The sequence below is a fragment of the Rhamphochromis sp. 'chilingali' genome, assembly GCF_963969265.1.
Source record: "Rhamphochromis sp. 'chilingali' genome assembly, chromosome: 21".
NCBI lineage: Eukaryota > Metazoa > Chordata > Actinopteri > Cichliformes > Cichlidae > Rhamphochromis > Rhamphochromis sp. 'chilingali'.
In genome coordinates, this window is record NC_137949.1 from 12,987,230 (window position 1) to 13,003,210 (window position 15,981).

Consider the following 15,981-nt stretch of genomic DNA (forward strand, 5'->3'; position numbering starts at 1 on the left):
CATCAGATACAACACATTTTTTCCTAATTCACAAGGTGGTCAAATTGGAAATGAGAACATTTCTTCAAACACAACAGGTGCTGTTCAGTTTTGAGTAAGTGATTATCATTAAATTAAGCAAAACTCATATAAAACAACATAGTGTCATTGAGTTTGCGAATAATGGTCTTTCTTTTCATTTTTTTTAAACCGGAACATGGGTCTTCAGCAGTTTTATTTTGGAAAGACGGTGACCGGTAGTCATCATGTCCTACGTTGCTAACTTGACGTTTTTTTGCAACATGTCTCCCTCGCAGGCTCTCGTCCATTATTAGAAGCTTCTGGATATTTTGTGAAACTGCTTCGTTTTGTAAGTGCTTTTGTTCACGCTGGGCGTTTCAAATCTACGCTATAGCCGTCGCTATTGTCCGGCTAATGTTTCGTTTGCTAGCAAGGTCACTGTACTCGCTGTTATTGAAAGCCGATGAGCGTTTTAGCCTGCTTTTTATTCTGCTTGTTGACCTGGTTTCTAACTGACCTGTCTTGCGGAGCATTTAATGACAGAAGGTGCTGTTGTTTAGTCCAGTAAGACAGTTTGTAAATAATATGCTGACATTTTCTCTTAATCTGCGTGTGTCATAATCGCTCTATGTGTGCCTTAAAAAAACAAAAAAGCCAGCTGGCTTCTCGGTAATTTAACTGTAACTGCCGTGTAGATTAATTTTAAACATGGATGCTCTCGTACAGGTATTTAAGTGATTAGCCTAGTTAAGTGTCATGCTTCCCGGTTTATTTTTCGTTTTTTTTTTAAAAGTCATATTGCGTTTGGTTATTGGAATATCAACATATAAGCTAAAACGCAGCAGCTGAAGTCATCGATAAATATCGACGTGTTTTCTTCTTATTCGCTGCAGGTTAGCACTAAGCTAACGGGCCGTTAGTCAGCCAGGACCCAGAAAAACAGCAGCAGCATCATCATCAATGGTGTGTCTACATCCCGGAGCCGTCACATTTTCCTGTGTCCGCTCAATGAACCATCTCCTCAGCTCTCATCACGGTGAGTATATCACCACGCCGCAGTTCGTGTTGGACTCGGGTAACCATATTTCCAGATAAATTACATCTGGGATAAGTTTAGGGCCGGCTAGAAACATTATGTGGGCAGCTTGGAGAAGGTAAGGACGGGAGATTAGCGCATCCAGCTGGTAACCTGTTTGTCTCTGTTCGTGTGCTGGTATCTCTGACATGAACGTCAGAATGATCTCTGACAGAGGTAAACAGAATAAACAACTTGGTTAGGCTAATATTAGATACACGTCTGTGTTTTAGGTTTGCGGTTTTACAGGCTGAATCATTTGTTCTCTGTAAGAGTAACACAGATGTACCATGAGATTTTGGGTCAGGTAGGAAGGTCAGACCAAGACAGCTACACCACTGAGTATTTCATATATCATTATTTGTCATCCCAAACTATTATCCAGATATCAGCTATCATGCACAGGTAGCTTTATTAGCTTTATTAGGTAGTCAATAAGCTTTATTTATGTCATTAAGATTGTTATGACTATGTTAAGACTACAGCTCTGTCTATAATCCTTCAGTATTCACAGTGGCAGTTCACCTATCAGTCTGCTTGATCATATGAAGGATAAATATCCTGTATTTTCTTTCCCAGCCTTCTAAATAGAAAAGGAAGCTACATTTTTTTTCTGTACTTTTATGAGGTTGAAGGAAAACTCCCAAAAGTGCCTTAGTTCTAGACTTTTCTCTACAGGAGCACAACTAAATTCTCTAAGGTTTTCACACAAATGAATTGATATATTTTACTATATTTGGTAGTTAAATTCTCAGATATACTGGAATAGAGTTTGCAAAAAGTTCAAAACATAACCAAGCTGAATAGGAGATGCTACGTGAACTCGGTGGGCTCGGGGTTTATCCATCTGCTTGTAAAACTTGTAAAACACAGCAAGAATATCTTGATGCACTAAGGAAATGCCAAACTGTAAAAACACTCAAGACCGAGATCGCAGATTTCACTCTAGTGTTTGCATGGTTGTGTGTTCTCTCTTTGTTTTTTTTCAGTTGCTCCTCTGTCTCGTATCTTTGCTGGGTTTTAGTAGGGATGAGTCTATGTATCACTTTATTCTTTTATGAGCCACGTGTTTTTTGTGTTCACTTTTATAAACCATTAAATGGTTACAGGAGGACAAAGGGTGAAAATGTTGTGCACTCTGGTCTCATGACTTCATCTCTTCTTCATGTCTCGCTCTCAGGCTGCACATGTATGGCGTTGGCGAGGCTTGGAGGGGAGTTTTGCCAAGCCCAGCACCTGCTGCTTATTGTGGACAAGTGAAAAGGAGACGTCAGCTAGGCACACTCACTGCCATTCACGCACACAGGTGAGTGATAAAGGCAGGCGGTGCCTTCATTTGAAACTTTGAGGATAAAGTCTAGTCCTTGATGTGTTATCTCTACAGCATCAAAAGCTTTACTTCTACTGCCTGGCACCCATGGCTCCATTTTTGTACTTTTGTTAATCGTACCATATTAAAGCTTAAAGTCTTCACTTCAGTCTTAGAGTCCACTGTGGTGAAGATCGTCATGCAAATTCTTTATAAAAATGACTACTAACCATGATTTAAGGAATGCTTATTTTTTAAAACCAGTAAGTTTCTCCTGAAGGTGAAAGGGAATCAGCTGCATGCACAGCATGAATTCATACGCAATCCCTTCCTGAACTCGATGTCCCAATTTTTAAAAAAAAAAGCTGTTATGCAGCCAGAGCATGAAAAATAACTTGGTTCAATGTCAATAAAATACATAATTATCACACAGTAAAACAGTTCAGAAAGGTAAAAAAATGTCACTCAAAAAGGGGCTCAGTTAAACAGGATACAATGAATAACCTGTTTATGTTACAATAAGGAGCTTAACTATAAATGATGAGGTGGTAAAGATTTTCTGTATCCGTCTGTGTGGCAGTGGAGCTGAAACGACTTTGAGTGTTCAGCTGCATGTCCAGTAAAATGTGAACAGGACAGTCAAGCTAACTATCCACATCCGTTTACCACAGCCACAGTCCCATCAGCTGATGTAGGAATCCAATCAGTGCGTTGATTCAGATAACAGTCGCAAATTCCTTCAATGAGCGATACGGACGCGTTCCATCAGCTGGCAGTTCAGTATTTGCAGTAACATGGCTGGGATTGCACTGCAGAGATTACCATCTCTGTTTGTTTCCAAATGGGGCGATCGTGGCTCAAGAGTTGGGAGTTCGCCTTGTAATCGGAAGGTTGCCGGTTCGAGCCCCGGCTTGGACAGTCTCGGTCGTTGTGTCCTTGGGCAAGACACTTCACCCGTTGCCTACTGGTGGTGGTCAGAGGGCCCGGTGGCGCCAGTGTCCGGCAGTCTGTCACTGCGCCCCAGGGTGGCTGTGGCTACAATGTAGCTTGCCATCACCAGTGTGTGAATGGGTGGATGATAGGGGTGGGGGAAAAAATCGATACTGTGTAGTATCGTGATATTTTGTTTGCTAATAATGTATCGATACAGGGACAGCAGAAATCGATATTTTGTTACAAAAAAAGTTTTTGTAGACTGGAACTCTGACTTCAGAGCATGTTGATCCTTTTTCTGAGCAAGAATCCTGACATTGCTTGACTGTCCAAATGTGTTTAACTTGTTTTTTGGCAGCAATAAACATGACAGCTTACTTCTTTTAATTTAAGACATGTTTTATTTTAATTAAGTTTAAAACTTTTTATTTAATGTAAAATTATATTTTGTTTTAATTTACTTTCAAATTCTTCAGTTGCTGAATGGGCTGCATAGTTATCATAAATTGCATAGTTCAGAATAGCTATAATTGTACCAGATGGTTGCATTCAGTTAAGTTGGACTAGACTGTAATACAAACCGTTCAGTTTGTCAACAATAAAACTGAAATGAGAGAAAGACTGAGTGTGAGACTTTGATATTAGATAAAATGAATATTGATAAAGTTTGCCTTTATGTACAGAATCTGAATATCGCAAAATATTTTAAGAAATTGCAATAATATCGTATCGTTGGATGTATGGTGTAGAGATGGACCGATCCGATATTACGTATCGGTATCGGTCCGATACTGACCTAAATTACTGGATCGGATATCGGAGAAAAATAAAAAATGTAATCCGATCCATTAAATATCACGAAAGCACCTCACAAAACTTGCAACACGCCGTAACTCACCTCAGAAAGTTAGCACGTCGGAGCAGTAGGCATCACGTGATAGAGCGGCTGTGGCATGCGGGACCTGTCGGTGGTCTGGATAGCATTTGGAGCTTCGCTAGCAACCCGGCATTTCATCTCCGACAAAGTTATCCCCGAGAGAAGTAAAGCAAGTGTGTAAGTCCATCTCTGAATGTTTGTAAAGCATTCCTGCGTTAAGCTTAACAAGCGATATATGGAGCGACTGCCTCTTCTTGCTGCTACTTCAATCATGAAGCTGCTTAAATGATCAGCTGATTGGCTTTTCTGTCGCGAGTCCATCTCTCTGGTTTGTTTTTGGCCCACTTTGCACCAGAAAGAGGAAACCAGCGGCTAAACAACAGCAGCACGTTTAAGCTTGATCAGCTGTTGTTAGAATTTATTTATTATTACTTTCTACTCGAGGATCTTTTTCTACGTAGCTGACGGCTGGTAACTGTGCAGGGGCGGATCTAGCAAAGTTTAGCCAGGGGGGCCGATAGGGCATTAACAGGGAAAGGGGGGCACAAAAACATACTTTTCTTTCTTATTCTCATTTAAAATGTCTAGCTTTTAATAAATAATTATCCGAATCTTACACCGAAAGTTTTAATTTGATGTAAAATGAATAGAAGTCAATTACTGTATATAGTGACTATTAAGTCTAATATATATACCCTAGTAAGCTATAGTACTTTTTCCTTTGGGAAGGTACCATCTGTGCAGTCTGCAATTTTGTTGAAGAAAGATGTTGAATCTATTTAATATTTCTTGAAAAATAATTGATTTCTGTGCATTTTTTTTTCACACTGCATCAAATTAAGGTTGATTACGTCGATTAAGCATCATGAGGTGGAGCGTGAGGGGTGGTTCCCTATTTTTTATTTATTTATTTTTGTTGTTGCTGGGAGTTGGAACCCTATTAGTTAGGTTGCTTAATATTTACGCTAAGTACTCTTTAAAATACCAGAATAGGGAGGATGGTGTAGGTTTAAGTTTATTAGATTGATCAGTATTGCTGAACTATAAATATTTTTTTTTTGCATATAGGTATAACAGAATAGCTTTAGTGTAGTTGTTGTTTTAAACTTGAGTATGAACTTATACAAAATGCAGCAAGATATTTTAAAAAAAAACAGTTTTATTGATTAAAACACACTATATCGGATTCATATCGGTATCGGCAGATATCCAAATTTATGATATCGGTATCGGTATCGGACATAAAAAAGTGGTATCGTGCCATCTCTAGTATGGTGATTCCCACCTCTAGTGGATGACTGGGGTCCTTAGGGACTAGCAAAGCGCTATACAAATACAGGCCATTTACCATCTCTGTTTGTCTCAAAAGTCCTGATATCACAGAAAATTCACTAGTAGACACATAAAAACTTGAATTTATAGAGACTTTAAAAACCATTTCATCACAGTAAAGCAGAATATATATATATATATATATATATATATAACATCTTATTTAGATGAGAATTACATTTAAAGTTTACCAGTAAATAAGAAGTCACAGCAAAGCTTTTTTGTTTTAAAGTGACCTAAAATGGCCGACCCTTCCTGTCCTCATAGGTCCCTACTGCCATCCCGTTCAACCCTTATGAAGAAGAGCCACCCTGCAGTCTGTGAGCTGTCTCGGAGAGAGGGGCAAGCATTGGTTTCAGCCTGGGAGTTTCCTCTCTGCTCTTCTTCTTTCCAGCTTTTCCTCTCCTCCTCTTCTTCTTCTGCTGTGATTTGTACAAGTCTTCTCTGAATGGGCTAATAGAGTTGAAAGAAAAAGAGTTTAACTCTTGCCAAGCCAATTTTACTTTTACTTTATTGCCAAGGCAATTTACTTTTCTATTTCTCGACCAAAATTTTGTATTTTCGTGAGATTGATTTAGTAACATTCACTAAAAAACACAATTGTTTTTCTTTAAGTGGGAAGATTTTGTTTGTTTGTTTGTTTGTTTGTTTGCATTTTGTTTTTAACACTCAGAAGGGTTTTTCCTCAGACTCTGTTACTCCACTCTTTGAAGCACAGTACTTTCCAGACTTTTATTCTTTATTAATAAGCTTCTCTGGGTATAAAAATGAACCGGCCGGCTCCAGTGGAGATCTCCTATGACTGTCTGAGATTCCTCATCACGCACAATCCCACCAATGCACAACTCGGACGGTTTATAGAGGTAACACGTGTTTAAGATCTCTGCACATTTTCTCCTTTGGAAGACACAGAAGCAGGGTGTTGTGTTAAAATGTGTGATTTGATGTGTAGGATCTGAAAGCATTCGGAGTAAATACCTTAGTGCGAGTGTGCGCTGCCACGTATGACAAGACACCGGTGGAACAAGAAGGCATCCAGGTTCTGGTAGGTGATGCGTAGCAAACAGTACTTAGGCGGCTGTAAATAATCACAAGAGCAGTTTGTGAAGAGAGAGTCACACGTTGAGTTTAATGCAGCTACTGTCATTAATGGATTACGCCAGCTTCCAGTACCAAAGTCTAAAAACACACAGAACCTAAATCAAACAATAGAGTGAACGTCAACCACAAAGGGAGGAGTAAGAACATGATCTGCAGGGTAGTTAAAGGATTAATGAGCTGAAAGAAGAAAATTAACCTTCAGGTGAATGAGTTATGCATTTCACTGTCCTGCTGTGATATTTTCCGTGAATCCATGAATCTGTTCTCCCTCTTATCTGGTTCAGGTCATAGTTGAGTTGGAGTCTATCCCAGCAGATTACGAGTTTTTCAGTCTATTTTTCTACAGCTTTTAATGGTTTTTTACATGTACTGGTGTGAAGAGAGTTATGGAAAGGTGTGGGTTTATATATATATTTTTTAATATTATAGACTTTGATTTTATTATAATGTCCCACTTCTCATCACTGCATCCTGATGTTTTCTGGTGAAATGTGGCTAGACCAGTACTGAAAGATATCCTAAAGAACCTGTTCTTTGACACCTAAGCAGCCAGAGCAGACGTACAAACTGCAGATTGTGCAAAGATGGATGTAGCCGTGCTCAACAGCTTTAAAAAATATTACAGTTTCCTAAGTTGGTATAATGTTCTGTTCAGTATGATGTAAAATGTGTGACCGAGGGCATAAACTCATCAGGAAGGTTTTTATTGAGGTGTCAGTGAGTTCAGTCTCTTTTTTTTTTTTTTTTTTTTTTAAATTCTCCAGCATCTACTGGCCCCTTCTGGCCATACAACAAAGAATGAAAGTGTTAGGCTCTTCTACCTTGGCTTCACTTTTCAGACCCTGTTTATGTTAGTTTACTTTAGTCTTACATCACAGCGTTTACAGCTTTAGCTGGTTTGCAAAGCTCATTCTTAGTTGGGTCTTTAAAGCACAAGAAAATCAATGTGTTATATCTCGCTTACAAGACCCAAGACATACCTGATGATTTCAGGTATATTTGTACAATGTTTGCAGTTCAGTTACCCAAATACTTAAAGTCTTGTGCTGAACACAGTTTCAGAATGTTTTTAAAAAACATAACTAATAGCATAACATTTTGGAATATCTGTAATAAATAATGATAAACAATTTAAATAGAATATTTAAACACAAATTATTTTTTAAAGAGAAAAATCATTTGTGTGTAAATGGATCCAATACAAAAAACCCCACTTGGTCATTTTAGTAGCTAAAGCAGCTTGGTTTTCAGACACAGCACATTATCCTCACATACACTATAGAACTATAATTATAGAAACGTCTCGTGCATTAAGGATGGTCACTAAAATAATTTAGAGGTATTTTAAAAACCTATGAACGCTGACTGGTCTGCAGTAAAACTGAGCTCAAGTTAATGCTTTACTCTTTTTCAGGATTGGCCATTTGATGATGGATCCGCCCCCCCAGACCAGGTGGTCGATGATTGGCTGAGCCTTCTGCAGACAAAGTTTCGAGACGAGCCTGGCTCCTGTGTGGCTGTGCACTGTGTAGCTGGATTGGGACGGTCAGTATGAAGCTGACACGTGATTTATTCTGATGTTTAGTACACAATAATTTTATATACAGCACAATGTGTTGTGCGTGTTTTCAGCTGCGTTTACTCTTCAGGTTTTGTTTGGTTAGTGTGTGTCTGCTTGATCTTTCCTACTTCTAAGCCTTAAACAGACAGCAGCCACTGTGCTCACACTTCAAGATAGTAGTTCCTATTTTGGTAATGAGCATAATATAAACAGTCAGTTTAACACACTTTAAGGATGACTGCAATAAAGTGACAGCTGACAAAAGCATTCATTTTGCTCTCGCTGTGGTAGTTTCAGTTATTTCCCACAAAAAACCTGCCAAGTAAGTCATACAGGTGTCAAATAAATCAGAGCTCTGGAAACCTTTACAACTGGCTGGCTTGTACTTGTGTGTAAGTTGGAGCCTAAATATATGGCAGTGTTTTTTAGCTGCAGGCTGCCCTTGGTGACTCAAAGCTCCAAATTGTCCGTCAGTAGTTGTCTTAGCTGCGAAGGCTACAAGTGTAGGCTCTTAAAAGTTACTGAGTTGAATTCTCTTGGAGGCAAATGATTAAACTAGGAAAATATCACCCCCAACAAATGCAACTGAGTCACCTGTTATAGTCTACCACCAGTCACATACAGGGGTTAAAGTTTAACTAAGGCTTCCTCTTGTTTGTCCTCAGAGCGCCCGTGTTGGTGGCTCTGGCTCTAATTGAATGTGGGATGGAATACGAGGATGCGGTGCACCTAATAAGACAGTAAGCTTTGATTCTGCTGCTCCTCCTTTTCTTGCATTGTATTTCGGAAACCGAGCCTAATGTCTCCTCCATTTTGCCAGGAAGCGCCGTGGAGCTTTAAATGCCAAGCAGCTGCATTACCTGGAGAACTACAAGCCTAAACTGTGTCTGCGCTCCAAAGATGCCAACGGGCAAAGCTGCTGTGTACAGTAGGACTCTTTGCAAAAAGAAAGTGGAGGTTTTAAAGTTTTTATTTCCGTTTCTTTGGTTTCAAACCTCCCCTGAACATGTAGCAAAAACCCACAAATACTTAAACAGAGATTTAAAAGCTTGTTTGTCTGTAATGTAAAAATAAAAAACCCCAATAAGATGTGATGAATAATGCAGCTGGCAGTGTGTTTGACAGTGTTCTATAGTCTGCAGCTTGATATTTGCTCTAAGCTAAATGCTGAATAAATAGAGGCTTGTTGGTTTATTGCACATCAATCCACACAGTGACTGAGAGTGATTTATTTATGAGTCTGTGCTCACTGATCAAATCAATGTCCTGCAACCAGAATGCCAGAAGAATTCAGTTTGAAAACACACAATATTTAAGATGAAAACATATGATGACATGTGTTCTCAGTGTGATGCAAATGTGAGATTATCTACTTTCCTTTTATGTCCCAAATCAGTCATAAGCTTCTGTAGAATAAACTTGTGTTGGCTATAAATATTTGGCGCTGACCTCCATGGAAGTGGACTAACATGTGGAAGAACAGTTGTTAACAAAGGAACATGTAAAGGCTTTGGTAGATTATCCTAGTAACTGACAAGCATTAAGAACATAATTAAAATCGTCCAAATATTCACATTTCTTCCACTGCATCATACACGTTTGTGGGCCAGTAAACAGTATGGGGTATTAATCTACCCGCTAACACTAAAGCGTGGATAATCTGCTCGATGAAAATCTGAGATCCACTCTCGGGTCCATTCAGACGCATTAATGTTCACTATTAGACGTTAGGGGATAAGTTAGCAACACAATCATTCAGATGATTTTAGAGCCAAAGTTCTTCTCATCTCTCTGATCAACAGGATAATCTCCCAAATACTTTATGTGTTCCTGTTGCAACAACCATGTAACGGCACTGTGGAGCCACAGTGGCTGCCACTGCAACATTACTGGCCATAGTTCTCATCCATCTCTGGCTCCACTTAGCTCTTCGGTCAGTGTTTGTAAGATGTATCTGGTCTTTGTGCCATTATTTTCTTATAGATTTTATTTTATTTGTTCCTTCCTGTACCCTGTATCTGTTTGTATCTGTTATTTATTGTTTCTTTGTGAGATGTTTGTCTGATGGATGGGGGAAAAAAAATCTTAGTCTTGGAAAATTAAAGTGTTTAGTAATCTTAACTGTTGGTTTTTGTATGTTTTGATGCAAAATGAGGCAATTTTGGCAGTCCCAGTGTTATTGTGACTTAAGAAAATACATTTTTTAAATTGTCTTTGGTATCAATTGATAAATTTGACAAATATTTAGAGTGATAGCCACATAAAGGAAACTGTAATCAGACCAAATTATCCGGGGGGATGCTGTGGTCCTGATCATTTCAGCCACACGTATTTTTTTTGTTTGTTTTTGGCACAAATATATTTAAGTTTAATTAAATAAACCCTTGATCAAAATGATATGCAGAAAATCCCTGCATTGTACGGGTTTAAAAATTTCAGACGTATTAATAATTTATCCTCACAAAGCTCTGGCCATCTTCCGCATCAGCTCAGCGGTTGGACTGTTACCCATGCCTGATTTCTGTGAACTCGCCATTGCACAAAGCGAGCCGGCCTTCGGCTGTGGTGGTGCTTGTCTGAGTGGAATCGCAGCATCACGTGGACCCTGTGGATGGCTGAAGGTTGATTGGTTTTATTGACTGACCTACAAAAAGAAAAACATGCACAGGAACTGACCTTGAACTGACGAGCTGCAGCTGATTGATAATAATCCACCAACCGTGAGGGCCGATTTATTAGGTACAGTTTACTAGTGACTACTGGGACTTTGACCTTCAGGACTGCCTCAATTCTTCATGCTCCAAATATGCTCTGTGGGACTGAGATTTGGTGACAGTGGGAGCCATTAGAGTACAGTCTTAAGAACTGTACTCTAATGGCTCTGTACTCAGTTGGTATGAACACTCTCAAGTGTGCTCATAAAGTGGGACGTGGGAGGGATCCATGCTTTCATGTTGTTTGTCTTAAACAACATGAAAGCATGGATCCTACAATTTGAACACTGGAGCTGTGGTGGTTCTCGCGTGCCTGGAGCGCTGGGACCCTCTGCTCGCACCGGGGTGGGCGGCCTTTACCAGGGTTGACTGCCTGTCTCCTCTGGGACTACCACTCCATCTGGGACCTCCCTCCTCCTGATGGGATGAGCGCGCAGAGACGTGTGGCCTTGCGTCTTTAGTACTCTTGGGGGCTGCGGATGGCCCAGTTCTCCCGGACCCATCTCTTCCTGCCTCTGGCTCCTGGGGGACGCTATTACAGCTTCCCACCTACATTCCCAAGTATGTTTCATAACAAATACACACTCACACTCTGTCTCTTTCTGTCTCTCACACACACGCACACACTCTGCCTGTCCTAGCTTAGACATTGTCATACTGTGTACCACATATAATGTGGTACAAGAGGAGCCTATAGAGAATTTATAGAGCTAATCTTGGAAAAGCAAAATATGTTTGGCTCAGATCATAATTCTGATTGCAAAAGCTGCCAGACAGGATTTAAAAAACATAAATAAATAAAAATAATTAAGTAATTTTCACTGAGATTTAAAAGAAAAACCACAAGCTGCACTTTGTAAACCTTCAAATGCATTTAAAGCTTTGAACATGAAGGTAATTTCTGTTTACAAGTGATTGACCACATCACAGTAATAACAGGTTTTAGTTGATAAAGGCCTACAGCATGTCAGAGGAAGCATTTCAATGAACTTAGGGCAGTAATTTAGTCGTTTATGACTTTAAAATGAGCATCATGGCTCATTGAGGACATAAATACATACACGGGCAGACAAATCGTCCTTGGCAGCAGAGGACAGCTCTGTGATAATCTGCTGAATTTATGGCAGCTGAGCATCTCTAAGCTCAGTGTAAGCTATATAAACTCTGTGTGCGAGTCCATGGCGTCCTATGTCGTCGTTTTTCCTTCTTCCCGTTTAATTTTGAAAGGGGATGGGAAATTTAAGACGGATCTTGGATTGAAAAAAAATATCTTGCCCAACAATTCTGCTGTTATAAAAAATTACAATTTTGCAAAACTGTAAAGTTTATTCAATATTTTAATTGATGCTGTAAAACTGTTTACCTAAATATTTTTATTTTTTTTGGTTAGGTCTGCAGAATGAGCTTAAAGAATCTCAGCTTTCAGACTTAGCAATTGAGACTCTTTATTCTGTATCCATGTACTCTCTTTCAAAGGACCAGGAAAACTGACTCCCGAGGTGTATAATGGACATGTTATTTCTTACATTAATTAATTAAACAGTCTGGCTTCTCTTCCAAGCGGGGCATCTGGTATTTTGATGTTGAACCGACACCAAAGTGTGATCAAAGGAGAAATGTGAAACCAGCCATCGTTGGGCTGCAGCAACAAGAGCCACCAAGTCAGCGGTTTGACTAAAAGTGGCTACATGTGCACAGAAGATGGCTCTAGTGGATGATCGCAGGATCCTTTCCATGACTGAAAAATCAATAAATAACCCTTTTCAGAGCAACCAAGCTAGAACACTCTTCAGGTGGCAGGCATATCTTGATGCACACCTACTGTGAAGATGAAAGAAAACACAAGCGATTCATCAGCCGCAAGAGCAGAAAAAGAAATGGAGCCAGAAGTTCTTTTAATGGTTGAAAATCAGATTAAGATGAAATCAGAGAGAAGAAATTAAATAAAAGGCCAAAAGATCTGAAGCCTACATCACTTTCTGTCAGACAGGCATGGTTTCTGGGTCTACATGTCAACTGAATCCTGATTGGTTCATTTTAAATCCAGGTTTCTGCCATATTTCTGCTCTCAGCTAGAAAACTTTACGCTATATGCCATAGTACATATATCTGCAAATTTACTCGTATAGTTCCATCTCAGACTCAACTTTGAAGTGTTGAGCCCATCACACATTTTATAGCGTAAACATGAAGAAGTAAATAATTTTGTTTTGACTAATAAAGCAGAGACATTGTAAGAAAGAGATAAACCTTTTAAAGGCTTATTTTATGGCAGAAACCTAGAATACCTAAGCTTAAAACAAAAAATTTAATTTGACTGGTGGTTCTTTACATGCAGTTTTAATGTTCTGGTGATCACTAAAATTAAAGTTAGAAAATACTTTACAATACCTTCCCAAACAAGCGTTTCTTATAATGATGACACTGGCTTTGAGAAGTATTTTTACTTCAGTTCAAGTTAAAGCTCAGCTAAACCAGCTATAACAGTATTTTACGGTTTAATGTGAGTACTTTTAAGTACCACAGTGCTTCATTCAGCACTGTACGTTCAGACGAAATACAGGCACTGAAAAGTCCGAGTCACCGTGAATATACCTCCACATATTCTGCGTAGTTAGGCGAGTTTGCAGGAACAAGGCAGAAGGCACTCTGTAGTGTGAAACTTTTTTTGTTGCTCATGAGGCCGACAGAGGGCGCTCGCACTCAGAAATCAGATGAATTAACGCAAAATGATATGAAGCTTTACTTTAACGATTGTTCAGCCACCGATTTTTACTACAGGACTACTAGAAGAGGAGGAAGAGGAGGAGGAGAGCAGGGGTCAGATGGGAGGGATGATCAGGACGGCGACCCAGTTCACCCCGCAAACCAAACCGGACGACCGCCCACAGCTGATCAAAGGATGCAATTAGTGAGATTTTAAGGGTGATTCAAGTTTATAAAAACATCCAGCTGCATTTCCCCCTGGAGAGAGAGAGAGAGAGAGAGAGAGAGAGAGAGAGGGAGGAAGGAAGGAAGGAAGGAAGAGGGAGGGACTGAGGAGTAGAGAGGAGCTGGAGTTTTAGGTTTCCCAAGCATCTGGATGTCTGGCAGGGAGAGACGAAAAAAGGAAAAGGGCTCGGATTTATGGAAAACTGTCCCGAAGCAAAGGTAAAAGGCAGAAAAAGCACGCGCAGAGGGGAGAGAAGAGGAAAATAAGGAGGAGAAAGTTGTTTTTCCAGCGGGACGGGTGCAGCATCGCAGCGAGCAGCAGGAATGTTACCGGTGAGTTTTCATTCATGAAAGGTTCCAGGAGTTTATGGATATGCAACTTCTGAACTGAAGAGTCGAGCTGAGGCAGCAGCCTGGAGCTTACAGCTTCAAACACACGTCAGACCCTTAGAAATAAGCTCATTTCACTCCTGCAATCTATGTCTGGATGAGGGTATAGTTTGTTTCAGTTCATTTATTAATTAAACATTTTTTAAACGTACTGTGTGCATTAATTTAAATGTGCCAAACCTCAATATAAATGCATGCTGAGCTTTCACTTGCTTGTGCAAGTGCAACTACTGATAGGCAGGATAAGGATAAGATAAGATAGGCTGGGATTGAATTTATTTATTCTAAAAGTTTGGAATTTCCTGTAACACAGCTGCCAAAATATTAAATACCGGTACTACTTCTAACAAAATAGTTGAAATAAGGCACTAATAGGTCATTAAGGTATTGATACCTAATAGAAAAAAAGAAATCAGATTCAGTGGGTTAAAGGCTAAAAAAATAAAAAATAAAAAATAATAAAAATATATAAATAAATATATATAATATATAATAAATATATAAAGCTATGTAAAAAGTTTTATTTCAATGCAACAAAGTGGCTCAATAGTTGGACTCAATAAAACTGTAGTTTTCTGATACATGAGAAGCTCAGCATGTAAAGTGCTGTGACAGTCCAATTTTTACCCTTGTTTTCCACTTAACTGTTTAATTTTCAAGAGCGGCACGAACTTGGAAACCAACGCACAGTTTAGGAAACGCTTTGAGCACTTCCCATGTCATCTCCAGGAATGTTAGCGGTGAATTTTCATTCAGAGACAAGGAAACAAAGAAATAACTAAACTGCTCAGCACTTCTCACATTCCTTCAACTTTAGTGAGTGCACGTCACACAACAGCCAATCATCAGCCAGAACCAACAAGACAGCTGATTATGTGACTGTATCCTGATATTTTTCACCATGTTTTTTTCCTAATATTTAAACATTCGTTTGGAATTGTGGGAAACATTTTTACACCAGACTTCATTTAGTCTGTTTGAGCCAGATGACTGCAAAGTGACTCAGTGCAATACTTCATGTAATTTTAGATTTTCTTCCCATCTCTGAGGGGGTCTAAGGGCACATCTTTCACCATCTTACAATGCTGTGATTGCAGCCATTTCCCAACTCTGTGAATGGAACTCACGGCCATTTATTAATGGTCACGACAGGATTAACAAATATGAAACTGAGATCGTGGTGCAACTGTACTGTTGCAACATCAGATGATGTTGAGGAAGTCATTGAAGACGTTTTTGACACTAAAAACTTTCCAACCAGATGAACAGAATCAAGTTTCTGTGACTTGGAGGAAAAATGGACATGACGACAAAATAAACTGTGGTTCACTGGTTTTGTGCTGAGATTTTCCACAGTTGTCCCAAATTACCTCCTATCAGTGTCTTCCTATTGGTGTCTAAGCAAAAGTCTTTTAACCATTTATAAAGCATTAACTACATCTCATTAACCCTTTATGAACAGCCTTATCATAATGTGGGTTATGCAGCAGACGCTGGAGGTTCTCTGTATGTACACACAGGAAATATCTGCAGTCGAGCGCAGAGTGCCTGAAGTGTTTTTGTACTGCCAGGTCCATTTGTGCTGGTTTTTGGTTAGGTGCCTGAAGCGGGGTCTGTGTTTAGCACCAGCTTGACACATTTTCACATTTTGTTCTAGAACATATAATCCCTGAAAAGATAAAAAAGTGCATTTTGGAACGGGTAGGTGCTTTACAGAGGGCGTGTGCTAACGAGGGGCATAATATTAGAGTCTTCTCA

At 39.4% G+C, this 15,981-nt stretch overlaps 2 protein-coding genes across 3 annotated transcripts in view; both read left to right on the top strand.

The window, feature by feature from the left end:
• The first annotated feature begins 227 nt into the window (after positions 1–227).
• LOC308388988 (protein tyrosine phosphatase type IVA 2-like) lies at positions 228–10,309 on the top strand. 2 transcript variants are annotated; one of them, XM_080870071.1, is made up of 8 exons: positions 228–349; positions 894–1,036; positions 2,256–2,381; positions 5,794–6,389; positions 6,479–6,571; positions 8,042–8,172; positions 8,854–8,928; positions 9,009–10,309. In XM_080870071.1, the coding sequence occupies exons 4-8, from the start codon at positions 6,294–6,296 to the stop codon at positions 9,118–9,120; spliced, it is 507 nt and encodes a 168-aa protein (XP_080726197.1). In that variant the 5' UTR covers positions 228–349; positions 894–1,036; positions 2,256–2,381; positions 5,794–6,293; the 3' UTR covers positions 9,121–10,309. The 2 variants fall into 2 exon arrangements, with proteins under 2 accessions (XP_080726197.1, XP_080726198.1); XM_080870072.1 differs by lacking the exon at positions 228–349 and adding an exon at positions 428–546.
• A 3,260-nt stretch (positions 10,310–13,569) lies between these two features.
• Positions 13,570–15,981, top strand: part of LOC308389426 (apoptosis-stimulating of p53 protein 1-like) — a 56,796-nt gene continuing 54,384 nt past the window's right edge. The window contains exon 1 of the mRNA XM_080870832.1: positions 13,570–14,166. Within this exon, the coding sequence (XP_080726958.1) occupies positions 14,158–14,166 (9 nt within the window). The 5' untranslated portion in view covers positions 13,570–14,157. The remainder of the gene's footprint in view (positions 14,167–15,981) is intronic.